Source organism: Lepidochelys olivacea, assembly GCF_965140295.1.
Source record: "Lepidochelys olivacea isolate rLepOli2 genome assembly, chromosome: 14".
NCBI classification, from domain to species: Eukaryota; Metazoa; Chordata; order Testudines; family Cheloniidae; genus Lepidochelys; species Lepidochelys olivacea.
The window spans coordinates 44,646,969-44,674,431 of record NC_140424.1 but is presented as its reverse complement, the minus strand read 5'-3'; the positions used below and the strand labels follow the sequence as shown (position 1 = coordinate 44,674,431).

General features: G+C 57.6%; 5 protein-coding genes across 7 annotated transcripts; 3 read left to right on the top strand and 2 right to left on the bottom strand.

The window, feature by feature from the left end:
- Window positions 1-2,772: 2,772 nt before the first annotated feature.
- Window positions 2,773-5,863, bottom strand: LOC311531169 (uncharacterized protein). The gene is made up of 2 exons (XM_084648321.1): window positions 5,727-5,863; window positions 2,773-3,872 (listed from the first exon to the last, which is right to left on the bottom strand). The coding sequence occupies exon 2, from the start codon at window positions 3,819-3,821 to the stop codon at window positions 3,417-3,419; it is 405 nt and encodes a 134-aa protein (XP_084504447.1). The 5' UTR covers window positions 3,822-3,872; window positions 5,727-5,863; the 3' UTR covers window positions 2,773-3,416.
- Window positions 5,864-6,147: 284 nt separating this feature from the next.
- Window positions 6,148-8,800, top strand: LOC311531140 (16 kDa beta-galactoside-binding lectin-like). Its single transcript, XM_084648262.1, has 4 exons — window positions 6,148-6,257; window positions 6,894-6,973; window positions 7,906-8,077; window positions 8,588-8,800. Exons 1-4 carry the CDS (start codon window positions 6,180-6,182, stop codon window positions 8,732-8,734), a joined length of 477 nt encoding a protein of 158 aa, XP_084504388.1. The 5' UTR covers window positions 6,148-6,179; the 3' UTR covers window positions 8,735-8,800.
- A 2,113-nt stretch (window positions 8,801-10,913) lies between these two features.
- On the bottom strand, window positions 10,914-14,007 carry LOC311531132 (uncharacterized protein). The gene is made up of 2 exons (XM_084648252.1): window positions 13,871-14,007; window positions 10,914-12,014 (listed from the first exon to the last, which is right to left on the bottom strand). The coding sequence occupies exon 2, from the start codon at window positions 11,961-11,963 to the stop codon at window positions 11,559-11,561; it is 405 nt and encodes a 134-aa protein (XP_084504378.1). The 5' UTR covers window positions 11,964-12,014; window positions 13,871-14,007; the 3' UTR covers window positions 10,914-11,558.
- Window positions 14,008-14,175: 168 nt separating this feature from the next.
- On the top strand, window positions 14,176-16,930 carry LOC311530782 (16 kDa beta-galactoside-binding lectin-like). Of its 2 annotated transcripts, none has more exons than XM_084647678.1 (4): window positions 14,176-14,257; window positions 15,040-15,119; window positions 16,039-16,210; window positions 16,721-16,930. In XM_084647678.1, exons 2-4 carry the CDS (start codon window positions 15,043-15,045, stop codon window positions 16,865-16,867), a joined length of 396 nt encoding a protein of 131 aa, XP_084503804.1. In that variant the 5' UTR covers window positions 14,176-14,257; window positions 15,040-15,042; the 3' UTR covers window positions 16,868-16,930. The 2 variants fall into 2 exon arrangements, with proteins under 2 accessions (XP_084503804.1, XP_084503803.1); XM_084647677.1 differs by lacking the exon at window positions 14,176-14,257 and adding an exon at window positions 14,292-14,401.
- Window positions 16,931-22,327: 5,397 nt separating this feature from the next.
- LOC311531137 (16 kDa beta-galactoside-binding lectin-like) lies at window positions 22,328-25,073 on the top strand. 2 transcript variants are annotated; one of them, XM_084648260.1, is made up of 4 exons: window positions 22,328-22,400; window positions 23,181-23,260; window positions 24,181-24,352; window positions 24,861-25,073. In XM_084648260.1, exons 2-4 carry the CDS (start codon window positions 23,184-23,186, stop codon window positions 25,005-25,007), a joined length of 396 nt encoding a protein of 131 aa, XP_084504386.1. In that variant the 5' UTR covers window positions 22,328-22,400; window positions 23,181-23,183; the 3' UTR covers window positions 25,008-25,073. The 2 variants fall into 2 exon arrangements, with proteins under 2 accessions (XP_084504386.1, XP_084504385.1); XM_084648259.1 differs by lacking the exon at window positions 22,328-22,400 and adding an exon at window positions 22,435-22,544.
- The last annotated feature ends 2,390 nt before the right edge of the window (window positions 25,074-27,463 follow it).

Below are 27,463 nucleotides of genomic sequence, written 5' to 3'. Positions count from 1 at the left end.
CCGGGGTCGCTGGATCTAGTGTTCTTCCCTGGGGCTCGGGGCCAGCTGTTCTCACCCTCCGGCCTGGCTCTCATGGGGGAGTCCGGGGGCTGCTGGCTCCAGCAACTATGTGAAAGCCCTGGGGTGTTGGGGGGGGCCCCCCAGTACAGGCCTCAGCCCAGGCTTCAGCTGAACAGTGGGACAAGGGAAGAGAGAACAGAACCGGGAGGAAGGTCAGGGCTCATAAGGGCTCCAGAGGAGGACAGGGAGCAGAGACCCCTATGCTCTGCCCCGAGGCACGACAGTGCCAGGGACTGGAAATAGACCCCCACCCTCACAGATCTCCCCAACATCCCAAAGGGGGGGCATCTTGGCTGGCACCCAGGGGAGGCTGGTGGGGTGATCCTCTGGCTTTGCAGGGGGTCCTGGTTGGGTTGTGCCAGGTTGCAGATTGATGGAGAGGGGGGCCAGGCTCTCCCTCTTGCCACGAAAGGGGCTAAGGCCTTGGGGACGCACCTGTGCCCATGGCTCTGCAGAGGAGCCACCAGCTGCTAGCCCCATGGCACCAGCAGGGAGCCCAGGCTGGCCCACCTGGGTCCCTTGCCCACCTTGGATGGCAGCAGGTCCCACTGCTCTGTGTCAGGGCAGGACACGAGGACGGGGTGAAGCTCACATGTGTAGAGCTGGTTCCTGGATGCAGTTTGGGGGCAGCTGCTGGGCCTAGGTCAGGAGAGGGGCAGGCAGGCAGTGCCCTCCCACAGGGCCCTGCCCTCCCCACTGCTGGGTGAGTGGTCTCTACACAGGGCCCTGTGCTAAGGGGCTGCTGGGGAGGCCTGGGGGCAGGTCTGACCCCCTGGCTGCCTAATGCCCTCTTTATGGGCAAGGGAGGGGACCCTGTTTCTATGGGGCTCCCTGCATTTCAGCTCCTGCCCTATCCCTCCCCCAGCAAACAGACCCCACCACCTCCATCCCAGGCTCCCCCTGGCCCCTCACTCCTGTACCCAGCCAAATAGCCCTCAAGGAAAGTGGGGGGCCTCTCTCTGTATTAACCCCTAGACCCCATTCTGACTAATGTAGCCTGGCTCCCCATCTCTCCCCCCTGCTCTAACCATTAACCCCACTTCCCTCCCAGAGCCAGGGAGAGAACCCAGAAGTCCTGGCTCCCAGCCCTACACCCACTGCCCTAATCCCCTGCTGAACAGCAGGTCCTGGGACACTTGTCCCTTATCACAGTAGTTTTGTTCCCTGGACAGTCTGAGCTGGAAGTAGGGGGGGCCATGTAAGGCTAGGGAATCATAGAATATCAGGGTTGGAAGGGACCCCAGAAGGTCATCTAGTCCAACCCCCTGCTCAAAGCAGGACCAATTCCCAGTTAAATCATCCCAGCCAGGGCTTTGTCAAGCCTGACCTTAAAAACCTCTAAGGAAGGAGATTCTACCACCTCCCTAGGTAACGCATTCCAGTGTTTCACCACCCTCTTAGTGAAAAAGTTTTTCCTAATATCCAATCTAAACCTCCCCCACTGCAACTTGAGACCATTACTCCTCGTTCTGTCATCTGCTACCATTGAGAACAGTCTAGAGCCATCCTCTTTGGAACCCCCTTTCAGGTAGTTGAAAGCAGCTATCAAATCCCCCCTCATTCTTCTCTTCCGCAGGCTAAACAATCCCAGCTCCCTCAGCCTCTCCTCATAACTCATGTGCTCCAGCCCCCTAATCATTTTTGTTGCCCTCCGCTGGACTCTCTCCAATTTATCCACATCCTTCTCGTAGTGTGGGGCCCAAAACTGGACACAGTACTCCAGATGAGGCCTCACCAATGTCAAATAGAGGGGAACGATCACGTCCCTCGATCTGCTCGCTATGCCCCTACTTATACATCCCAAAATGCCATTGGCCTTCTTGGCAACAAGGGCACACTGCTGACTCATATCCAGCTTCTCGTCCACTGTCACCCCTAGGTCCTTTTCCGCAGAACTGCTGCCTAGCCATTCGGTCCCTAGTCTGTAGCTGTGCATTGGGTTCTTCCGTCCTAAGTGCAGGACCCTGCACTTATCCTTATTGAACCTCATCAGATTCCTTTTGGCCCAATCCTCCAATTTGTCTAGGTCCTTCTGTATCCTATCCCTCCCCTCAAGCGTATCTACCACTCCTCCCAGTTTAGTATCATCTGCAAATTTGCTGAGAGTGCAATCCACACCATCCTCCAGATCATTTATGAAGATATTGAATAAAACCGGCCCCAGGACTGACCCTTGAGGTACTCCACTTGATACCGGCTGCCAACTAGACATGGAGCCATTGATCACTACCCATTGAGCCCAACAATCTAGCCAGCTTTCTAGAAAAGAAGAGAGGGAAGGTGGGTAAGTGGGGGAGGGAGGACCAGAGAGGGGGATGGGTCTAATTTGGAGGATCCCCCCCAGATCCCACCATCTGCACAAATGCAGGGATCCCTCCATGCTGCTACACTGAGCCCCGTAAGCCCACCCAGCAGGGACTCTTGGGCCACTTATTAAGGGACATCCAGGAGCCATGTCAGAGAAGAAAAACGTGGCTCTCCAGGGGCAAAGTTTCAACTCACAGGGTAGCTCCCCCTGAGGATGTTGGAGATCTCTAATACTAGGAGTCACACCAGCAGAGCCACGGCCCATTCACACCAGCTGCGGACCCTGTCTGAGCCCAGCCATGGGGCTGTCGGGAAGACCCCCCCAATGGAAAGACAGACACCAAATCCACATCCAAACAACAGATGTTCAAGCTTTATTTGAGGGCGCCTGAATGATGCCCAGGTCGCCTGGAAATGCTAAAAACCAAAAAGGAAGTTTACATGGGGTTAAGATCTGTTGCAGCAGAAGTAGATGCCCATTTGGGGTCCAATGTCCACCCCGGGAAGCAATTACAGCTACGAGACTCCATTCCAAAGGAAGTGAAGATAGCCGCGAGGACAGAGGTCGCTGGAGAGGGCTACAGTGATGAATATGCCGGTGTAAATCAGGATTAACCCTGTTTTGAGTGGAAACTAGGTCAGAATCCAGTCCTGAAAAGGCACCAGTTGCGGTTAGACAGGGCTGAATCCTGACCTAGAACCCCAGGATGAATCCAGAGCGAGTCCACCAACGTCAATGGAGGCAATCCTTAAGTCACGTCAACTTGAGTCACTCTGGTTGCCCCCTCACTGAGAGAGGGTCAAACTCACCAACCCCAGCAAAGCACAGAGCAGAATCCGGGTCATCGCCTGTATCCCCCCCAAGACCCATTAGAATTATACTCAATATATCTCACCCATGAATGTCTTCCACAATGGAGCAACAATGGTTTCTACTATCTGGGGGATGGGGAATCTGGCCCATTTTGCTTGTGAGCCTCTTCAACAATTAACCCGTTTTGTTCATTGTGCTGGGCTTGTTGAAGAGCTAACGCCCCCCGCCCCAGTAGCTAATACATCTTCTTCACCATCTCCAAGAGCGGTCCAGCCGGGATGTAGTTGACCATCTCCGCCACGGTCTTCACGATGTTCCTGCTGAAGACTCTTGCCACACAAGTGTCCCACCGGGGCATTTTGATGTTGTACTGGACTTGCCCTTCCACATGGAAGATGGATATTTCATTCTCCTGCGTGCCAGACACGAAGACCAGCACCGTGGTCTCGCTTTGGATGGTCATCCTGGCGTTTTGCTGGACGCAAAGCGGCTCCTGGGAGAACTCGCTCAGCGCTAGATTGAAACAGGCCTTGAGCTCCTTGGTCAGCCGCCTCCGGGACTCCAGACGCGTCCGGACCTGGAGGAGCCGCTCGATGCTTAGGGGTTCTGGGAGGCTGGATTTAATCACACACCCACCCATGGGTCATCCCCAGACCTTCGCTGGGACTTGATCACCGGAGACTAATACAATCTACAAAGGAAAGAAACTGGGGCTAGTTCCCTGGAGACCTGGGTTCACACCCACCCCCCTGTCACAAGTGAGATGAGTTTTCATTTGGTCTCAGCCTAGTTTGGTTAGTAGACCTAGTTGAAATAAACTCAAAACTCAGTAGACCCCCTTGTGACATGAATGCTGCCGAGTTCATCATCATTTTTGGTCTCCACTTAGAGGAGTCTAGTGGGTTGTGGGGGGCGCAGCTGTGAGCCAGGACTCCTGGGTTCTATCTCTGGGCCTTCCACTGACTGTATAAATGTCCCATTTTACATATGGAGAAATGGGGGCACAGAGTGGGGAAGATACTTGACAAAGGTGGCTGGTGTTTTAAGATCTCCCAAGGGAATGCACCATTGCATGGTCTTTCAGTCACCACCCTTGAGACTTCCAAGGGGGTCAGAAACAGGAGTCAGAACCTGGAGACTAGGGGTGGGCCCAAAATGTTTTTCCCATCCCAGAAACATTTGAGATTTCAAGAAAAATTTGCTGTTCTACACCTGAACTAAAGTGAGCCCTTTCTGAGTCCTCTGTGCAAAACCAGAGAGAGGCACCCGGTATGGACCCACCCCCTTATTTTGACCAAAAATTCCATCGTGGACCCCAGCAATCTTCCCAACGAAGCTGTCTTTGACCCTGCCCCCTTCTGGCAGAAAGTTTCAGTTTCCACTAACTTTTGGGGGTCAAAATTCCCAGCCCGATCTGCTTGCTGCCCCTGCACCTTCCCAGCTGCTGGGGTAGGAGGGTTAAAGTCCTGCTCCAGCTACATGGAAGAAAGCTACTGGCCCCTCTCCTCGGTAGAGTTTCTCCAGGGTCACTAAGGGTTACGTCTACACTGCAGTGCCAACCTGCTGCACTGAATTGGAGGCCCAGGCTTGGGCTCGGAGCGACATGTGCAGACATTAGGCTTGGGCTAGAGACACGTCCACGCCACAGGGTTCAGCCCAAGTCTAGCCGGATCCGGAACATCTACCCTGCAATTTTATAGCCCCCAGCCCAAGCCCCAGTCAGCTAATCCAAGCCAGCCAGGGGTCTTTCATTGCCATGTAGACATACCCGTGGTCAGCTACTTTTCCTCCACTCCAGGCTGTTCATGCTCAGCGAGAACCCCAGAATTTTCCCCCTCATTCCCACACACTCTTGTTTGCTATTTAGCATGAAGCCAGGGGTCAGATCCTCCCCCACACCCTAGGGATCAGCCCCCATTTAACCAGCTGATTTACTTGGATTAACAGCGACTCAGGGCATAGACGGTCTCTGCACAGCATGGCAGGTCCTGCAAGCTCAGATGGGACTAGAACCCAGGAATCCTGACCCCCACATGTGCTCTCCTCTCACCCACTAGCCCCCATTCCCCTCCCAGAGCTAGAGAGAGAACCCAGGAGTCCTGGCTCCCTGCTCTAACCCACCAGACCCCTCCCCGAGCCGGGGTGAGAACCCAGGAGTCCTGGCTCCCTGCTCTAACCCACCAGACCCCTCCCCGAGCCGGGGTGAGAACCCAGGAGTCCTGGCTCCCAAGCCCCCTGCTCTAACCAATAGAGCCCCCCCCACCCCAGAGTCAAGGAGGGAACCCAGGAATCCTAACCTTAAGCCCTACTGGAATACACTTATATACAACAGTCCCTCAGGTAAAGTACCCCCCAGACAGGGCTATCCTACAGCAGTAGGTTCCACAGGTTATTAAAAACACTCATCAAGACATATTGAAAAGTTAAAGCAGTCCTAGGAAAGAGAACACAATACTAAAAGTTACAAGGGTTAAATAACAGCAACAAGGTTATCAGAACCCCCTCTAAAAACCCCCCAAATCCTAGCCCCTGTTTAACCCCTTACCAGGACAGGGGACTCTCCTGTGTCTTCCAGACAAAAGAAAGACCAGACCGCACATACCCCTCTAACCCCACACACACACACACACAGCAATAGCATAGAAACAGCCCCTCTTGTGTCCTTTTTATAAGCAAGTAGCTCCCAAGGGAGGCTGGGAGTTGGGAGCTAGGAATGCTGGGAATTGTAGTTTCTTAGCCCATTTGCAAAAGGCTCCATTTCTGATTGGCCTGGGAACGAAAGGGGGCCGGGCCCTAGACCACCATCTACCTACTCCATTGGTCTTTTCTGCTCTTCCCGATCCAGGGTATGAGCTGGGCTGTGATTGGCCCAGCCCACCCAGACAGCTGGGTCTCAAGGTTCCACTGGCCACACCCCTCTCCTCTCTGATTGGTCAGTTTTTTCGGGCTTGGGGTGCCTGATTGGTCCCAAGGGGGGTGTCCCAGCTATTTAAAGCTCATGGGTGGGTTCTGCCCCTATGGTGGTTGGAGCTGGGTGTTGTCTTGTCTTGTTTCTGGAGTAGCTGCCATGGAGTGTGTAAGTTGTGGGGGGCGGAGGGGAATTAAGGCTGGTTCTCTGGGCGGTGGGATGATAGCGGTGGGAAGAGATTGGTAGATATGTGGAGCAGGAAGTCTGGTGGCAGGGGGTTGTTGGGTTCTTGGAGTGTCTTTAATTTCTCTCCCTGGGCTGGATGATCCCCAGTCCTGCCCCTTATTTGTATGGGGTGAGTTGTCTGTCTCTTGGTAGCCAACCCCCCTGCCCTGTGACTGGGAAGCTGTGAGATACCCAAGGTTGGGGGTGGGTGATGGGATCCTCTAGGGCTGAGAGGGTCATGTTGGAGGGAGGGGGGGCCCAGGTGTAGTGGGCTGGGGGGTCACAGCTTTGTCACCAGCACCTATGGGAAATTAATATTCCTTGTCTGCTTCCCCATCTAGTGCCCCCCTAGAGGGGATGTGCCCCATTCCTAGCCCCCCTGAGCCAGCCAGTCCCTGCCGTGGGGCTAGGTGGGAGCTGGCTCCTCCTGTGTCCCATTTCCTGCCCCCCCCCCGAGCTGGCCAGTCCCATGCCTGAGGGCTGGATGGGGGCCTGTGCCCCATTCCCTGTCCCCTCTGGGGAGGGGTGGTGGGGGAGTCGCTGGGGGGGTGCTCACCTCTGCCCTTCCCCCACCGCCAGGGGATGGTTCTGACCCACTTGAAGGTCCAGCCTGGCGAGAGCATCGCCGTGAAGGGGACGGTGCTGCCGGATGCTAAGAGGTGAGTCTGGGCTGATGGGTACGGGGAGGGAAGGGTTAACCTGATCCTGGGGGAGGCCAATGCTGGGGTCCCCCTGCTGCCAAACAGCACAGTGGGGGAGTCTCTAGGACCCATGGATGGGGCTTAGCCCCCGCAAGGGGGCAGCATCTCCCTGCAGGCCCCTCGCTCCCTGGATCTGCATCGTCTCAGCCCCCCTGAATCCTCCAGGGATCCATGTCTCAGCCCTGACCCCCATCCCCACAGCTCCTCCTCAAGGGGGTATGTGCTAGTGGGCTTCCCCATGGGATGGGGGAACTGGTCTCCCCAGGACTGACCCCTGGGGGGCTGGTGCTCAGCCCCCTGCATGGGGTGAGCTCAGTGGGTCAGAGCACCATGGGGGTCTGCAGGGGGCCCGGGGCTGGTGTTGTCCCCCCCAGTGCTCCCCTCCACCCTGGGAAGGGGCTGGAGGGCAGCAGAGAGGATGCTGGGAAAGCTGCCCCATAGGCTGGTGCATTGTGGGAAGCTCCCAGGTGATGCCTAGCAGGTGACCCTGCTGCCGAGGATGCTGGGAAACTTTCCTGCAGGGCTGCAGCTTTAGCCCAGGGGATTCTGGGAGACTTGCCCATGACCTGGAGCCTGTGGGGGTCACAGCAGGGGATGCTGGGGGAATTCCCATGATGCAAAGCGTGTCACTGAAGGGGCTCCATGATGTGGTGCTGTCCCAGAGGATGCTGGGAAGCTTCCCCCAATGCACCAGTTCAGAGCAGAGGGGATTCTGGGGGATTCTCCAATGGTGAAGGGGAATTTCCCATGATGCTCTGCATGGCAGAGGGCTGGCTGGAGGCTTCCCACAATGCAAAGCAATTGGTTGCCCCTGGGGCAGGATCCCTGCTGGCCCCTGGGGAAGCTGCCTGGCCCAGTGGGGTCCCAGCCTGTGTCTCTCTCCCCTCCAGCTTTGCCCTGAACATGGGCCGGGCCGGCTCGGACCTGGCCCTTCACTTCAACCCCCGCTTCGAGAGCCACGGGGACACCCGCATCATCATCTGCAACTCGCTGCAGGGCGGGGAGTGGGGGGAAGAGCAGCGGGAGCCGGACTTCCCCTTCCAGCCGGGGCAGGATGCCAAGGTGAGGCGGGGCACTGCCTAGGGGAAGATCCCAGCTCTCCCTCTGTGGGGTGGGAGATGAATTGTGAGCTCCTCTCTGGGGGAGAGCTCAGCCCCCTTCTCACCTAGCTAGGGTGGGGTGCAGGGCACTGTCCAGGGGAAGATCACAGCTCCCATTCCTGGTGTGAATTGGGAGGGGGTGGGGGGAAGGGCACTGTGAGGTGGGGGTAGATCCCATGTTTTGGGGGCAGGACTCGCTCTCTCTGAAGGCAGCCTTCTCCAATCTCTGGGAGACTGAGGAAGATCCCAGCTTCCCTTTGCTGGGGTCAGCTGGGTGGAGGGGGAAAGGGGGCAGGGCACTGTGTGGGGAAGACCGCAGCCACCCCATCTCGAGCAGATGAGTCTCTTGCTGGTGGGGATGTCTCCTGTCCTGGTTGGGATGGGAGTGTGTGTGTAAGGCTGGGATGATATTTAACCCTGTAGGGGGCAGGTGTCTCTGGCTCCGCCCCTCACCCTCTGGCTCCTCCCCCAGATCGGCATCTCCTTCGATGCCCAGGAGCTGACGGTGGCGCTGCCGGGGGAGCAGCAGCTCAAGTTCCCCAACAGGCTGGGGCTGGAGGCCATCGAATTCTTCTCGGTGGAGGGAGACTTCAGGGTCAAGTCCATCAAGTTCAAGTAGCTCCGCCCCTTCCCTGCTGGCTCCACCCCCTCCATGGGGGGTTGAAATCTACCAATAAACATAATCTGCTGGTCACCCTGCACTGTCCCTGGGCTCGTTATTCACCCCAGTGCAGCCTGGGAGCTGGGACTGGGGGCCTGGCCCAGGGGAGCTGGTTGGGTGGAGGCCGGGCAGGGAGAGGCTGCTAGACCAGGATGTATGGGGGAGATTCTCCTTTGGAGACATGGGTCTGTCTGGGACCCATACAAGGGATGGGGGAATCTAGGGGTGCAATCGTGGAACATCATGGGGAGCCAGGACTCCTGGGTTCTATCCCAGCTCTGGGAGGGGAGTGGGGGCTTGTGGTTAGAGCAGGGGAGGCTGGGAGCCAGGGCTTCTGCCCCCAACCCCTCTCGGGACCTGGCTGAGCCTGGATCCTGTACCCAGCAGCTGTTTCCTGGCCCCAGCCTGCTCGCTCTGGCTGCCGGGGTCGCTGGATCTAGTGTTCTTCCCTGGGGCTCGGGGCCAGCTGTTCTCACCCTCCGGCCTGGCTCTCATGGGGGAGTCTGGGGGCTGCTGGCTCTAGCAACTATGTGAAAGCCCTGGGGTGTTGGGGGGGCCCCCCCAGTACAGGCCTCAGCCCAGGCTTCAGCTGAACAGTGGGACAAGGGAAGAGAGAACAGAAGCGGGAGGAAGGTCAGGGCTCCAGAGGAGGACAGGGAGCAGAGACCCCTCTGCTCTGCCCCGAGGCACGACAGTGCCAGGGACTGGAAATAGACCCCCACCCTCACAGATCTCCCCAACATCCCAAGGGGGGGGGCATCTTGGCTGGCACCCAGGGGAGGCTGGTGGGGTGATCCTCTGGCTTTGCAGGGGGTCCTGGTTGGGTTGTGCCAGGTTGCAGATTGATGGAGAGGGGGGCCAGGCTCTCCCTCTTGCCATGAAAGGGGCTAAGAGCTTGGGGACGCACCTGTGCCCATGGCTCTGCAGAGGAGCCACCAGCTGCTAGCCCCATGGCACCAGCAGGGAGCCCAGGCTGGCCCACCTGGGTCCCTTGCCCACCTTGGATGGCAGCAGGTCCCACTGCTCTGTGTCAGGGCAGGACACGAGGACGGGGTGAGGCTCACATGTGTAGAGCTGGTTCCTGGATGCAGTTTGGGGGCAGCTGCTGGGCCTAGGTCAGGAGAGGGGCAGGCAGGCAGTGCCCTCCCACAGGGCCCTGCCCTCCCCACTGCTGGGTGAGTGGTCTCTACACAGGGCCCTGTGCTAAGGGGCTGCGGGGGAGGCCTGGGGGCAGGTCTGACCCCCTGGCTGCCTAATGCCCTCTTTATGGGGAAGGGAGGGGACCCTGTTTCTATGGGGCTCCCTGCATTTCAGCTCCTGCCCTATCCCTCCCCCAGCAGCTGGGTGAGTCCTGCTGTTTCCTCTGCAAACAGACCCCCCCTGGCCCCTCACTCCTGTACCCAGCCAAACAGCCCTCAAGGAAAGTGGGGGGCCTCTCTCTGTATTAACCCCTAGACCCCATTCTGACTAATGTAGCCTGGCTCCCCACCTCTCCCGCTGCACTAACCATTAACCCCACTTCCCTCCCAGAGCCAGGGAGAGAACCCAGGAGTCCTGGCTCCCAGCCCTACACCCACTGCCCTAATCCCCTGCTGAACAGCAGGTCCTGGGACACTTGTCCCTTATCACAGTAGTTTTGTTCCCTGGACAGTCTGAGCTGGGGCTGGAAATAGGGGGGTCATGTAAGGCTAGGGAAGAGAGGGGAGGTGGGTAAGTGGGGGAGGGAGGACCAGAGAGGGGGATGGGTCTAATTTGGAGGATCCCCCCCAGATCCCACCATCTGCACAAATGCAGGGATCCCTCCATGCTGCTACACTGAGCCCCGTAAGCCCACCCAGCAGGGACTCTTGGGCCACTTATTAAGGGACATCCAGGAGCCATGTCAGAGAAGAAAAACGTGGCTCTCCAGGGGCAAAGTTTCAACTCACAGGGTAGCTCCCCCTGAGGATGTTGGAGATCTCTAATACTAGGAGTCACACCAGCAGAGCCACGGCCCATTCACACCAGCTGCGGACCCTGTCTGAGCCCAGCCATGGGGCTGTCGGGAAGACCCCCCCAATGGAAAGACAGACACCAAATCCACATCCAAACAACAGATGTTCAAGCTTTATTTGAGGGCGCCTGAATGATGCCCAGGTCGCCTGGAAATGCTAAAAACCAAAAAGGAAGTTTACATGGGGTTAAGATCTGTTGCAGCAGAAGTAGATGCCCATTTGGGGTCCAATGTCCACCCCGGGAAGCAATTACAGCTACGAGACTCCATTCCAAAGGAAGTGAAGATAGCCGCGAGGACAGAGGTCGCTGGAGAGGGCTACAGTGATGAATATGCCGGTGTAAATCAGGATTAACCCTGTTTTGAGTGGAAACGAGGTCAGAATCCAGTCCTGAAAAGGCACCAGTTGCCGTTAGACAGGGCTGAATCCTGACCTAGAACCCCAGGATGAATCCAGAGCGAGTCCACCAACGTCAATGGAGGCAATCCTTAAGTCACGTCAACTTGAGTCACTCTGGTTGCCCCCTCACTGAGAGAGGGTCAAACTCACCAACCCCAGCAAAGCACAGAGCAGAATCCGGGTCATCGCCTGTATCCCCCCCAAGACCCATTAGAATTATACTCAATATATCTCACCCATGAATGTCTTCCACAATGGAGCAACAATGGTTTCTACTATCTGGGGGATGGGGAATCTGGCCCATTTTGCTTGTGAGCCTCTTCAACAATTAACCCGTTTTGTTCATTGTGCTGGGCTTGTTGAAGAGCTAACGCCCCCCGCCCCAGTAGCTAATACATCTTCTTCACCATCTCCAAGAGCGGTCCAGCCGGGATGTAGTTGACCATCTCCGCCACGGTCTTCACGATGTTCCTGCTGAAGACTCTTGCCACACAAGTGTCCCACCGGGGCATTTTGATGTTGTACTGGACTTGCCCTTCCACATGGAAGATGGATATTTCATTCTCCTGCGTGCCAGACACGAAGACCAGCACCGTGGTCTCGCTTTGGATGGTCATCCTGGCGTTTTGCTGGACGCAAAGCGGCTCCTGGGAGAACTCGCTCAGCGCTAGATTGAAACAGGCCTTGAGCTCCTTGGTCAGCCGCCTCCGGGACTCCAGACGCGTCCGGACCTGGAGGAGCCGCTCGATGCTTAGGGGTTCTGGGAGGCTGGATTTAATCACACACCCACCCATGGGTCATCCCCAGACCTTCGCTGGGACTTGATCACCGGAGACTAATACAATCTACAAAGGAAAGAAACTGGGGCTAGTTCCCTGGAGACCTGGGTTCACACCCACCCCCTGTCACAAGTGAGATGAGTTTTCATTTGGTCTCAGCCTAGTTTGGTTAGTAGACCTAGTTGAAATAAACTCAAAACTCAGTAGACCCCCTTGTGACATGAATGCTGCCGAGTTCATCATCATTTTTGGTCTCCACTTAGAGGAGTCTAGTGGGTTGTGGGGGGCGCAGCTGTGAGCCAGGACTCCTGGGTTCTATCTCTGGGCCTTCCACTGACTGTATAAATGTCCCATTTTACATATGGAGAAATGGGGGCACAGAGTGGGGAAGATACTTGACAAAGGTGGCTGGTGTTTTAAGATCTCCCAAGGGAATGCACCATTGCATGGTCTTTCAGTCACCACCCTTGAGACTTCCAAGGGGGTCAGAAACAGGAGTCAGAACCTGGAGACTAGGGGTGGGCCCAAAATGTTTTTCCCATCCCAGAAACATCTGAGATTTCAAGAAAAATTTGCTGTTCTACACCTGAACTAAAGTGAGCCCTTTCTGAGTCCTCTGTGCAAAACCAGAGAGAGGCACCCGGTATGGACCCACCCCCTTATTTTGACCAAAAATTCCATCGTGGACCCCAGCAATCTTCCCAACGAAGCTGTCTTTGACCCTGCCCCCTTCTGGCAGAAAGTTTCAGTTTCCACTAACTTTTGGGGGTCAAAATTCCCAGCCCGATCTGCTTGCTGCCCCTGCACCTTCCCAGCTGCTGGGGTAGGAGGGTTAAAGTCCTGCTCCAGCTACATGGAAGAAAGCTACTGGCCCCTCTCCTCGGTAGAGTTTCTCCAGGGTCACTAAGGGTTACGTCTACACTGCAGTGCCAACCTGCTGCACTGAATTGGAGGCCCAGGCTTGGGCTCGGAGCGACATGTGCAGACATTAGGCTTGGGCTAGAGACACGTCCACGCCACAGGGTTCAGCCCAAGTCTAGCCGGATCCGGAACATCTACCCTGCAATTTTATAGCCCCCAGCCCAAGCCCCAGTCAGCTAATCCAAGCCAGCCAGGGGTCTTTCATTGCCATGTAGACATACCCGTGGTCAGCTACTTTTCCTCCACTCCAGGCTGTTCATGCTCAGCGAGAACCCCAGAATTTTCCCCCTCATTCCCACACACTCTTGTTTGCTATTTAGCATGAAGCCAGGGGTCAGATCCTCCCCCACACCCTAGGGATCAGCCCCCATTTAACCAGCTGATTTACTTGGATTAACAGCGACTCAGGGCATAGACGGTCTCTGCACAGCATGGCAGGTCCTGCAAGCTCAGATGGGACTAGAACCCAGGAATCCTGACCCCCACATGTGCTCTCCTCTCACCCACTAGCCCCCATTCCCCTCCCAGAGCTAGAGAGAGAACCCAGGAGTCCTGGCTCCCTGCTCTAACCCACCAGACCCCTCCCCGAGCCGGGGTGAGAACCCAGGAGTCCTGGCTCCCTGCTCTAACCCACCAGACCCCTCCCCGAGCCGGGGTGAGAACCCAGGAGTCCTGGCTCCCAAGCCCCCTGCTCTAACCAATAGAGCCCCCCCCCCCACCCCAGAGTCAAGGAGGGAACCCAGGAATCCTAACCTTAAGCCCTACTGGAATACACTTATATACAACAGTCCCTCAGGTAAAGTACCCCCCAGACAGGGCTATCCTACAGCAGTAGGTTCCACAGGTTATTAAAAACACTCATCAAGACATATTGAAAAGTTAAAGCAGTCCTAGGAAAGAGAACACAATACTAAAAGTTACAAGGGTTAAATAACAGCAACAAGGTTATCAGAACCCCCTCTAAAAACCCCCCAAATCCTAGCCCCTGTTTAACCCCTTACCAGGACAGGGGACTCTCCTGTGTCTTCCAGACAAAAGAAAGACCAGACCGCACATACCCCTCTAACCCCACACACACACACACACAGCAATAGCATAGAAACAGCCCCTCTTGTGTCCTTTTTATAAGCAAGTAGCTCCCAAGGGAGGCTGGGAGTTGGGAGCTAGGAATGCTGGGAATTGTAGTTTCTTAGCCCATTTGCAAAAGGCTCCATTTCTGATTGGCCTGGGAACGAAAGCGGGCCGGGCCCTAGACCACCATCTACCTACTCCATTGGTCTTTTCTGCTCTTCCCGATCCAGGGTATGAGCTGGGCTGTGATTGGCCCAGCCCACCCAGACAGCTGGGTCTCAAGGTTCCACTGGCCACACCCCTCTCCTCTCTGATTGGTCAGTTTTTTCGGGCTTGGGGTGCCTGATTGGTCCCAAGGGGGGTGTCCCAGCTATTTAAAGCTCATGGGTGGGTTCTGCCCCTATGGTGGTTGGAGCTGGGTGTTGTCTTGTCTTGTTTCTGGAGTAGCTGCCATGGAGTGTGTAAGTTGTGGGGGGCGGAGGGGAATTAAGGCTGGTTCTCTGGGCGGTGGGATGATAGCGGTGGGAAGAGATTGGTAGATATGTGGAGCAGGAAGTCTGGTGGCAGGGGGTTGTTGGGTTCTTGGAGTGTCTTTAATTTCTCTCCCTGGGCTGGATGATCCCCAGTCCTGCCCCTTATTTGTATGGGGTGAGTTGTCTGTCTCTTGGTAGCCAACCCCCCTGCCCTGTGACTGGGAAGCTGTGAGATACCCAAGGTTGGGGGTGGGTGATGGGATCCTCTAGGGCTGAGAGGGTCATGTTGGAGGGAGGGGGGCCCAGGTGTAGTGGGCTGGGGGGGGGGGTCAAGGCTTTGTCACCTGTACCTGTGGGAAATTCATATTCCTTCTCTGCTTCCCCATCTAGTGCCCCCCTAGAGGGGATGTGCTCCATTCGTAGCCCCCCTGAGCCAGCCAGTCCCTGCTGTGGGGCTAGTGGGAGCTGGCTCCTCCTGTGTCCCATTTCCTGCCCCCCCCCCGAGCTGGCCAGTCCCATGCCTGAGGGCTGGATGGGGGCCTGTGCCCCATTCCCTGTCCCCTCTGGGGAGGGGTGGTGGGGGAGTCGCTGGGGGGTGCTCACCTCTGCCCTTCCCCCACCACCAGGGGATGGTTCTGACCCACTTGAAGGTCCAGCCTGGCGAGAGCATCGCCGTGAAGGGGACGGTGCTGCCGGATGCTAAGAGGTGAGTCTGGGCTGATGGGTACGGGGAGGGAAGGGTTAACCTGATCCTGGGGGGGGCCAATGCTGGGGTCCCCCTGCTGCCAAACAGCACAGTGGGGGAGTCTCTGGGACCCATGGATGGGGCTTAGCCCCTGCAAGGGGGCAGCATCTCCCTGCAGGCCCCTCACTCCCTGGATCTGCATCGTCTCAGCCCCCCTGAATCCTCCAGGGATCCATGTCTCAGCCCTGACCCCCATCCCCACAGCTCCCCCTCAAGGGGGTATGTGCTAGTGGGCTTCCCCATGGGATGGGGGAACTGGTCTCCCCTGGGGGGCTGGCTCTGAGCCCCCTACATGGGGTGAGCTCAGTGGGTCAGAGCACCGTGGGGGGCTGCAGGGGACCCGGGGCTGGTGGTGTCCCCCCAGTGCTCCCCTCCACCCTGGGAAGGGGCTGGAGGGCAGCAGAGAGGATGCTGGGAAAGCTGCCCCATAGGCTGGTGCATTGTGGGAAGCTCCCAGGTGATGCCTAGCAGGTGACCCTGCTGCCGAGGATGCTGGGAAACTTTCCTGCAGGGCTGCAGCTTTAGCCCAGGGGATTCTGGGAGACTTGCCCATGACCTGGAGCCTGTGGGGGTCACAGCAGGGGATGCTGGGGGAATTCCCATGATGCAAAGCGTGTCACTGAAGGGGCTCCATGATGTGGTGCTGTCCCAGAGGATGCTGGGAAGCTTCCCCCAATGCACCAGTTCAGAGCAGAGGGGATTCTGGGGGATTCTCCAATGGTGAAGGGGAATTTCCCATGATGCTCTGCATGGCAGAGGGCTGGCTGGAGGCTTCCCACAATGCAAAGCAATTGGTTGCCCCTGGGGCAGGATCCCTGCTGGCCCCTGGGGAAGCTGCCTGGCCCAGTGGGGTCCCAGCCTGTGTCTCTCTCCCCTCCAGCTTTGCCCTGAACATGGGCCGGGCCGGCTCGGACCTGGCCCTTCACTTCAACCCCCGCTTCGAGAGCCACGGGGACACCCGCATCATCATCTGCAACTCGCTGCAGGGCGGGGAGTGGGGGGAAGAGCAGCGGGAGCCGGACTTCCCCTTCCAGCCGGGGCAGGATGCCAAGGTGAGGCGGGGCACTGCCTAGGGGAAGATCCCAGCTCTCCCTCTGTGGGGTGGGAGATGAATTGTGAGCTCCTCTCTGGGGGAGAGCTCAGCCCCCTTCTCACCTAGCTAGGGTGGGGTGCAGGGCACTGTCCAGGGGAAGATCACAGCTCCCATTCCTGGTGTGAATTGGGAGGGGGTGGGGGGAAGGGCACTGTGAGGTGGGGGTAGATCCCATGTTTTGGGGGCAGGACTCGCTCTCTCTGAAGGCAGCCTTCTCCAATCTCTGGGAGACTGAGGAAGATCCCAGCTTCCCTTTGCTGGGGTCAGCTGGGTGGAGGGGGAAAGGGGGCAGGGCACTGTGTGGGGAAGACCGCAGCCACCCCATCTCGAGCAGATGAGTCTCTTGCTGGTGGGGATGTCTCCTGTCCTGGTTGGGATGGGAGTGTGTGTGTAAGGCTGGGATGATATTTAACCCTGTAGGGGGCAGGTGTCTCTGGCTCCGCCCCTCACCCTCTGGCTCCTCCCCCAGATCGGCATCTCCTTCGATGCCCAGGAGCTGACGGTGGCGCTGCCGGGGGAGCAGCAGCTCAAGTTCCCCAACAGGCTGGGGCTGGAGGCCATCGAATTCTTCACGGTGGAGGGAGACTTCAGGGTCAAGTCCATCAAGTTCAAGTAGCTCCGCCCCTTCCCTGCTGGCTCCACCCCCTCCATGGGGGGTTGAAATCTACCAATAAACATAATCTGCTGGTCACCCTGCACTGTCCCTGGGCTCGTTATTCACCCCAGTGCAGCCTGGGAGCTGGGACTGGGGGCCTGGCCCAGGGGAGCTGGTTGGGTGGAGGCCGGGCAGGGAGAGGCTGCTAGACCAGGATGTATGGGGGAGATTCTCCTTTGGAGACATGGGTCTGTCTGGGACCCATACAAGGGATGGGGGAATCTAGGGGTGCAATCGTGGAACATCATGGGGAGCCAGGACTCCTGGGTTCTATCCCAGCTCTGGGAGGGGAGTGGGGGCTTGTGGTTAGAGCAGGGGAGGCTGGGAGCCAGGGCTTCTGCCCCCAACCCCTCTCGGGACCTGGCTGAGCCTGGATCCTGTACCCAGCAGCTGTTTCCTGGCCCCAGCCTGCTCGCTCTGGCTGCCGGGGTCGCTGGATCTAGTGTTCTTCCCTGGGGCTCGGGGCCAGCTGTTCTCACCCTCCGGCCTGGCTCTCATGGGGGAGTCTGGGGGCTGCTGGCTCTAGCAACTATGTGAAAGCCCTGGGGTGTTGGGGGGGCCCCCCCAGTACAGGCCTCAGCCCAGGCTTCAGCTGAACAGTGGGACAAGGGAAGAGAGAACAGAAGCGGGAGGAAGGTCAGGGCTCCAGAGGAGGACAGGGAGCAGAGACCCCTCTGCTCTGCCCCGAGGCACGACAGTGCCAGGGACTGGAAATAGACCCCCCCACCCTCACAGATCTCCCCAACATCCCAAGGGGGGGGCATCTTGGCTGGCACCCAGGGGAGGCTGGTGGGGTGATCCTCTGGCTTTGCAGGGGGTCCTGGTTGGGTTGTGCCAGGTTGCAGATTGATGGAGAGGGGGGCCAGGTTCTCCCTCTTGCCACGAAAGGGGCTAAGGCCTTGGGGACGCACCTGTGCCCATGGCTCTGCAGAGGAGCCACCAGCTGCTAGCCCCATGGCACCAGCAGGGAGCCCAGGCTGGCCCACCTGGGTCCCTTGCCCACCTTGGATGGCAGCAGGTCCCACTGCTCTGTGTCAGGGCAGGACACGAGGACGGGGTGAGGCTCACATGTGTAGAGCTGGTTCCTGGATGCAGTTTGGGGGCAGCTGCTGGGCCTAGGTCAGGAGAGGGGCAGGCAGGCAGTGCCCTCCCACAGGGCCCTGCCCTCCCCACTGCTGGGTGAGTGGTCTCTACACAGGGCCCTGTGCTAAGGGGCTGCGGGGGAGGCCTGGGGGCAGGTCTGACCCCCTGGCTGCCTAATGCCCTCTTTATGGGGAAGGGAGGGGACCCTGTTTCTATGGGGCTCCCTGCATTTCAGCTCCTGCCCTATCCCTCCCCCAGCAGCTGGGTGAGTCCTGCTGTTTCCTCTGCAAACAGACCCCCCCTGGCCCCTCACTCCTGTACCCAGCCAAACAGCCCTCAAGGAAAGTGGGGGGCCTCTCTCTGTATTAACCCCTAGACCCCATTCTGACTAATGTAGCCTGGCTCCCCACCTCTCCCGCTGCACTAACCATTAACCCCACTTCCCTCCCAGAGCCAGGGAGAGAACCCAGGAGTCCTGGCTCCCAGCCCTACACCCACTGCCCTAATCCCCTGCTGAACAGCAGGTCCTGGGACACTTGTCCCTTATCACAGTAGTTTTGTTCCCTGGACAGTCTGAGCTGGGGCTGGAAATAGGGGGGTCATGTAAGGCTAGGGAAGAGAGGGGAGGTGGGTAAGTGGGGGAGGGAGGACCAGAGAGGGGGATGGGTCTAATTTGGAGGATCCCCCCCAGATCCCACCATCTGCACAAATGCAGGGATCCCTCCATGCTGCTACACTGAGCCCCGTAAGCCCACCCAGCAGGGACTCTTGGGCCACTTATTAAGGGACATCCAGGAGCCATGTCAGAGAAGAAAAACGTGGCTCTCCAGGGGCAAAGTTTCAACTCACAGGGTAGCTCCCCCTGAGGATGTTGGAGATCTCTAATACTAGGAGTCACACCAGCAGAGCCACGGCCCATTCACACCAGCTGCGGACCCTGTCTGAGCCCAGCCATGGGGCTGTCGGGAAGACCCCCCCAATGGAAAGACAGACACCAAATCCACATCCAAACAACAGATGTTCAAGCTTTATTTGAGGGCGCCTGAATGATGCCCAGGTCGCCTGGAAATGCTAAAAACCAAAAAGGAAGTTTACATGGGGTTAAGATCTGTTGCAGCAGAAGTAGATGCCCATTTGGGGTCCAATGTCCACCCCGGGAAGCAATTACAGCTACGAGACTCCATTCCAAAGGAAGTGAAGATAGCCGCGAGGACAGAGGTCGCTGGAGAGGGCTACAGTGATGAATATGCCGGTGTAAATCAGGATTAACCCTGTTTTGAGTGGAAACGAGGTCAGAATCCAGTCCTGAAAAGGCACCAGTTGCCGTTAGACAGGGCTGAATCCTGACCTAGAACCCCAGGATGAATCCAGAGCGAGTCCACCAACGTCAATGGAGGCAATCCTTAAGTCACGTCAACTTGAGTCACTCTGGTTGCCCCCTCACTGAGAGAGGGTCAAACTCACCAACCCCAGCAAAGCACAGAGCAGAATCCGGGTCATCGCCTGTATCCCCCCCAAGACCCATTAGAATTATACTCAATATATCTCACCCATGAATGTCTTCCACAATGGAGCAACAATGGTTTCTACTATCTGGGGGATGGGGAATCTGGCCCATTTTGCTTGTGAGCCTCTTCAACAATTAACCCGTTTTGTTCATTGTGCTGGGCTTGTTGAAGAGCTAACGCCCCCCGCCCCAGTAGCTAATACATCTTCTTCACCATCTCCAAGAGCGGTCCAGCCGGGATGTAGTTGACCATCTCCGCCACGGTCTTCACGATGTTCCTGCTGAAGACTCTTGCCACACAAGTGTCCCACCGGGGCATTTTGATGTTGTACTGGACTTGCCCTTCCACATGGAAGATGGATATTTCATTCTCCTGCGTGCCAGACACGAATACCAGCACCGTGGTCTCGCTTTGGATGGTCATCCTGGCGTTTTGCTGGACGCAAAGCGGCTCCTGGGAGAACTCGCTCAGCGCTAGATTGAAACAGGCCTTGAGCTCCTTGGTCAGCCGCCTCCGGGACTCCAGACGCGTCCGGACCTGGAGGAGCCGCTCGATGCTTAGGGGTTCTGGGAGGCTGGATTTAATCACACACCCACCCATGGGTCATCCCCAGACCTTCGCTGGGACTTGATCACCGGAGACTAATACAATCTACAAAGGAAAGAAACTGGGGCTAGTTCCCTGGAGACCTGGGTTCACACCCACCCCCTGTCACAAGTGAGATGAGTTTTCATTTGGTCTCAGCCTAGTTTGGTTAGTAGACCTAGTTGAAATAAACTCAAAACTCAGTAGACCCCCTTGTGACATGAATGCTGCCGAGTTCATCATCATTTTTGGTCTCCACTTAGAGGAGTCTAGTGGGTTGTGGGGGGCGCAGCTGTGAGCCAGGACTCCTGGGTTCTATCTCTGGGCCTTCCACTGACTGTATAAATGTCCCATTTTACATATGGAGAAATGGGGGCACAGAGTGGGGAAGATACTTGACAAAGGTGGCTGGTGTTTTAAGATCTCCCAAGGGAATGCACCATTGCATGGTCTTTCAGTCACCACCCTTGAGACTTCCAAGGGGGTCAGAAACAGGAGTCAGAACCTGGAGACTAGGGGTGGGCCCAAAATGTTTTTCCCATCCCAGAAACATCTGAGATTTCAAGAAAAATTTGCTGTTCTACACCTGAACTAAAGTGAGCCCTTTCTGAGTCCTCTGTGCAAAACCAGAGAGAGGCACCCGGTATGGACCCACCCCCTTATTTTGACCAAAAATTCCATCGTGGACCCCAGCAATCTTCCCAACGAAGCTGTCTTTGACCCTGCCCCCTTCTGGCAGAAAGTTTCAGTTTCCACTAACTTTTGGGGGTCAAAATTCCCAGCCCGATCTGCTTGCTGCCCCTGCACCTTCCCAGCTGCTGGGGTAGGAGGGTTAAAGTCCTGCTCCAGCTACATGGAAGAAAGCTACTGGCCCCTCTCCTCGGTAGAGTTTCTCCAGGGTCACTAAGGGTTACGTCTACACTGCAGTGCCAACCTGCTGCACTGAATTGGAGGCCCAGGCTTGGGCTCGGAGCGACATGTGCAGACATTAGGCTTGGGCTAGAGACACGTCCACGCCACAGGGTTCAGCCCAAGTCTAGCCGGATCCGGAACATCTACCCTGCAATTTTATAGCCCCCAGCCCAAGCCCCAGTCAGCTAATCCAAGCCAGCCAGGGGTCTTTCATTGCCATGTAGACATACCCGTGGTCAGCTACTTTTCCTCCACTCCAGGCTGTTCATGCTCAGCGAGAACCCCAGAATTTTCCCCCTCATTCCCACACACTCTTGTTTGCTATTTAGCATGAAGCCAGGGGTCAGATCCTCCCCCACACCCTAGGGATCAGCCCCCATTTAACCAGCTGATTTACTTGGATTAACAGCGACTCAGGGCATAGACGGTCTCTGCACAGCATGGCAGGTCCTGCAAGCTCAGATGGGACTAGAACCCAGGAATCCTGACCCCCACATGTGCTCTCCTCGCACCCACTAGCCCCCATTCCCCTCCCAGAGCTAGAGAGAGAACCCAGGAGTCCTGGCTCCCTGCTCTAACCCACCAGACCCCTCCCCGAGCCGGGGTGAGAACCCAGGAGTCCTGGCTCCCAAGCCCCCTGCTCTAACCCACCAGACCCCTCCCCGAGCCGGGGTGAGAACCCAGGAGTCCTGGCTCCCAAGCCCCCTGCTCTAACCAATAGAGCCCCCCCCCCCCACCCCAGAGTCAAGGAGGGAACCCAGGAATCCTAACCTTAAGCCCTACTGGAATACACTTATATACAACAGTCCCTCAGGTAAAGTACCCCCCAGACAGGGCTATCCTACAGCAGTAGGTTCCACAGGTTATTAAAAACACTCATCAAGACATATTGAAAAGTTAAAGCAGTCCTAGGAAAGAGAACACAATACTAAAAGTTACAAGGGTTAAATAACAGCAACAAGGTTATCAGAACCCCCTCTAAAAACCCCCCAAATCCTAGCCCCTGTTTAACCCCTTACCAGGACAGGGGACTCTCCTGTGTCTTCCAGACAAAAGAAAGACCAGACCGCACATACCCCTCTAACCCCACACACACACACACACAGCAATAGCATAGAAACAGCCCCTCTTGTGTCCTTTTTATAAGCAAGTAGCTCCCAAGGGAGGCTGGGAGTTGGGAGCTAGGAATGCTGGGAATTGTAGTTTCTTAGCCCATTTGCAAAAGGCTCCATTTCTGATTGGCCTGGGAACGAAAGCGGGCCGGGCCCTAGACCACCATCTACCTACTCCATTGGTCTTTTCTGCTCTTCCCGATCCAGGGTATGAGCTGGGCTGTGATTGGCCCAGCCCACCCAGACAGCTGGGTCTCAAGGTTCCACTGGCCACACCCCTCTCCTCTCTGATTGGTCAGTTTTTTCGGGCTTGGGGTGCCTGATTGGTCCCAAGGGGGGTGTCCCAGCTATTTAAAGCTCATGGGTGGGTTCTGCCCCTATGGTGGTTGGAGCTGGGTGTTGTCTTGTCTTGTTTCTGGAGTAGCTGCCATGGAGTGTGTAAGTTGTGGGGGGTGGAGGGGAATTAAGGCTGGTTCTCTGGGCGGTGGGATGATAGCGGTGGGAAGAGATTGGTAGATATGTGGAGCAGGAAGTCTGGTGGCAGGGGGTTGTTGGGTTCTTGGAGTGTCTTTAATTTCTCTCCCTGGGCTGGATGATCCCCAGTCCTGCCCCTTATTTGTATGGGGTGAGTTGTCTGTCTCTTGGTAGCCAACCCCCCTGCCCTGTGACTGGGAAGCTGTGAGATACCCAAGGTTGGGGGTGGGTGATGGGATCCTCTAGGGCTGAGAGGGTCATGTTGGAGGGAGGGGGGCCCAGGTGTAGTGGGCTGGGGGGGGGGTCAAGGCTTTGTCACCTGTACCTGTGGGAAATTCATATTCCTTCTCTGCTTCCCCATCTAGTGCCCCCCTAGAGGGGATGTGCTCCATTCGTAGCCCCCCTGAGCCAGCCAGTCCCTGCTGTGGGGCTAGTGGGAGCTGGCTCCTCCTGTGTCCCATTTCCTGCCCCCCCCCGAGCTGGCCAGTCCCATGCCTGAGGGCTGGATGGGGGCCTGTGCCCCATTCCCTGTCCCCTCTGGGGAGGGGTGGTGGGGGAGTCGCTGGGGGGTGCTCACCTCTGCCCTTCCCCCACCACCAGGGGATGGTTCTGACCCACTTGAAGGTCCAGCCTGGCGAGAGCATCGCCGTGAAGGGGACGGTGCTGCCGGATGCTAAGAGGTGAGTCTGGGCTGATGGGTACGGGGAGGGAAGGGTTAACCTGATCCTGGGGGGGGCCAATGCTGGGGTCCCCCTGCTGCCAAACAGCACAGTGGGGGAGTCTCTGGGACCCATGGATGGGGCTTAGCCCCTGCAAGGGGGCAGCATCTCCCTGCAGGCCCCTCACTCCCTGGATCTGCATCGTCTCAGCCCCCCTGAATCCTCCAGGGATCCATGTCTCAGCCCTGACCCCCATCCCCACAGCTCCCCCTCAAGGGGGTATGTGCTAGTGGGCTTCCCCATGGGATGGGGGAACTGGTCTCCCCTGGGGGGCTGGCTCTGAGCCCCCTACATGGGGTGAGCTCAGTGGGTCAGAGCACCGTGGGGGGCTGCAGGGGACCCGGGGCTGGTGGTGTCCCCCCAGTGCTCCCCTCCACCCTGGGAAGGGGCTGGAGGGCAGCAGAGAGGATGCTGGGAAAGCTGCCCCATAGGCTGGTGCATTGTGGGAAGCTCCCAGGTGATGCCTAGCAGGTGACCCTGCTGCCGAGGATGCTGGGAAACTTTCCTGCAGGGCTGCAGCTTTAGCCCAGGGGATTCTGGGAGACTTGCCCATGACCTGGAGCCTGTGGGGGGTCACAGCAGGGGATGCTGGGGGAATTCCCATGATGCAAAGCGTGTCACTGAAGGGGCTCCATGATGTGGTGCTGTCCCAGAGGATGCTGGGAAGCTTCCCCCAATGCACCAGTTCAGAGCAGAGGGGATTCTGGGGGATTCTCCAATGGTGAAGGGGAATTTCCCATGATGCTCTGCATGGCAGAGGGCTGGCTGGAGGCTTCCCACAATGCAAAGCAATTGGTTGCCCCTGGGGCAGGATCCCTGCTGGCCCCTGGGGAAGCTGCCTGGCCCAGTGGGGTCCCAGCCTGTGTCTCTCTCCCCTCCAGCTTTGCCCTGAACATGGGCCGGGCCGGCTCGGACCTGGCCCTTCACTTCAACCCCCGCTTCGAGAGCCACGGGGACACCCGCATCATCATCTGCAACTCGCTGCAGGGCGGGGAGTGGGGGGAAGAGCAGCGGGAGCCGGACTTCCCCTTCCAGCCGGGGCAGGATGCCAAGGTGAGGCGGGGCACTGCCTAGGGGAAGATCCCAGCTCTCCCTCTGTGGGGTGGGAGATGAATTGTGAGCTCCTCTCTGGGGGAGAGCTCAGCCCCCTTCTCACCTAGCTAGGGTGGGGTGCAGGGCACTGTCCAGGGGAAGATCACAGCTCCCATTCCTGGTGTGAATTGGGAGGGGGTGGGGGGAAGGGCACTGTGAGGTGGGGGTAGATCCCATGTTTTGGGGGCAGGACTCGCTCTCTCTGAAGGCAGCCTTCTCCAATCTCTGGGAGACTGAGGAAGATCCCAGCTTCCCTTTGCTGGGGTCAGCTGGGTGGAGGGGGAAAGGGGGCAGGGCACTGTGTGGGGAAGACCGCAGCCACCCCATCTCGAGCAGATGAGTCTCTTGCTGGTGGGGATGTCTCCTGTCCTGGTTGGGATGGGAGTGTGTGTAAGGCTGGGATGATATTTAACCCTGTAGGGGGCAGGTGTCTCTGGCTCCGCCCCTCACCCTCTGGCTCCTCCCCCAGATCGGCATCTCCTTCGATGCCCAGGAGCTGACGGTGGCGCTGCCGGGGGAGCAGCAGCTCAAGTTCCCCAACAGGCTGGGGCTGGAGGCCATCGAATTCTTCTCGGTGGAGGGAGACTTCAGGGTCAAGTCCATCAAGTTCAAGTAGCTCCGCCCCTTCCCTGCTGGCTCCACCCCCTCCATGGGGGGTTGAAATCTACCAATAAACATAATCTGCTGGTCACCCTGCACTGTCCCTGGGCTCGTTATTCACCCCAGTGCAGCCTGGGAGCTGGGACTGGGGGCCTGGCCCAGGGGAGCTGGTTGGGTGGAGGCCGGGCAGGGAGAGGCTGCTAGACCAGGATGTATGGGGGAGATTCTCCTTTGGAGACATGGGTCTGTCTGGGACCCATACAAGGGATGGGGGAATCTAGGGGTGCAATCGTGGAACATCATTGGGAGCCAGGACTCCTGGGTTCTCTCCCAGCTCTGGGAGGGGAGTGGGGTCTGGGGATTACAGGATGGAGTGGGGTGCTGGGAGCCAGGACTCCTGGGTTCTTGCCTGGCCATGGTAGGGGAAATCTCTTGCTGGAGGGAGAGGACAGGGGGTGTCTCACCCTCTTTACCTTCTCCTCTCCCACTTTGAGATATTTTTATCTTGACCTTCTCAATGTCTAGTAGCCACTTCAGGGTAGGGGGGACCTTTCTCCTCAAGCCAGCCAGTGTCCCCACCCTGGGGCCAGACTAGAGCCAGGCCACCTAGATGGAAACAGGCCCCATGTCCCACTACCTAAACCAGCTGTTCTCACACTGTGGCCCCAGGGGCTCCGTGGCCGTTGCACAGGGGCTCTGCAAAATGCTATGGGGAGAAAAACCTCCCTGCTCACCTGCATTCGGGGGGGGGGGGGTGTCACATACCTGCCCCCCCCACATTTGTGCCTTCCATGGGGCCCTGGCGCTGATGTAGCGTCTCCTTGGCTAGCTGCTGTCTGCTCATGGAGTCATGGCTGTGAGCCCCCCCGAAAGGCAGGGGGGGGTGGCAGATAATCTCTCTTCGGCCGTGCCCCTGCGATTTTGGCAGACTGGGGTGGGGAGGGGCTAGAGGTGGGGCTCCTTCCCCAAGACCTGCTGTGCAGGGCTAACCTGAGCCCTCAAAGGTTTTGGGGGTGCAGAGGAACATTTGAGGTGGGGGGAGCGGTGAGCCGGACCAGTTCAGGGGGAACTAGCGCTGTCCACACCGGCCTTTGTGGGGGCAAGGGGTGGCTTTTTCCCCACACCTCTGGCCATTTACTGATAAAGGGGCTAGTGTGGACATAGCTTCAGTAAACGCTGATTAACTTTTCTGGCTGGCCCCCTGCAGACAAACCCCCGAGTTAAATGCACTCAGGCCTCCTCGTGGGCGGATTGTAAATAGTTTTTATAATGCAACAAGCCTCCAGAAAATCCTTTAACTAAAGGAGAAATAATTCACAGCGTTTTACGAAAGCACCGAGAGAATGGTCCGCTTCCCCCGCCCATCCACCGTACCCCAGCGCTTGCAAGGCCCCAGTCCCTACACCCCTCTCCACGGCCTCACCACCGCACACGTACAGGCATGGGGCTCAAACTATTAACAACAGGCATCCCTGACGCTACTCCCCCGGGTGTCGGTGTTTTCTGCGACTGGCTACTCTGCCTCCCAGCCGTTGTTAAGGCTGTCCCTTTGCTCTCACAGCTATTGTGCAGAACACAACACGCAGTTACGGTGTTCTGAATTTTTCCTGCTGCTTCCAGCCTGTCCCTTAAACAGTGTCATCTGCCCGTCAGGTGGCCCAATGCACACTCCCCCGCCATTCTGCAGCTACCAGGGCCAGAGTGAAATGTTCCTTCTTTCTGTCCACATGGCCTGCATGTGGCCTCATTAACCAGGGTATCAGAGGGGAAGCCGGCTCTCCCAGAATAATGGGATCAACCTCCACGCCATTAATGTCCATCGTGTTCCTAGGGGTAAACAGCCCTTCCTCCATTAATTTAAACAGCATTGAGTGTTGAAAGATCCTACCAGCACGGACTCTCCCAAACCACCCTGCCTGTCCGTCTTTGGCACGCAATGGAGAAATACCACTTTGTGTTTATAAATTCTGTGCCCTGGTTACGGGGGCAAATGACAGGCACATGGGTCCCATCGGCTGTCCCGACACAGTTTGGGAACCCCGTGCGTGCAAAGCCACCAGTGATTTCCTGAGCGTTACCCAGCGTCGTGACCTGGCTGGCCAGCACCTTGTCAATGGCACAGCCGACCTGCCCCAGCGTGGCCCCAACAGTTGATCTCCCCGAGCCGGCTGGGTTGGCTACAGGCCAGTAACGTCGTGGGATGGCCAACGTCCAGAGGGCAGTGGTGAGCCGCTTCCCCAGGGGTCTGGGCACCGCGTGTCGCTACGTGCCGCTGAAGGCTCCGGAGTCGGTTCTGCACCGAGCCCAGAAGAGGTAACCGTCCCCAGCCGGACACCGTCTCACCGCTGCTGGGTCGCCCCAGCCCTGCAGAACCGTCCTCTCCCACCGACCCATGCTGGCTTCCCAGGCCCAGCAACGGCGCTGAACGCTGTGTAGCTGGTCCAGGAGCCGGCCCTCTAGTTCTGACAGCTC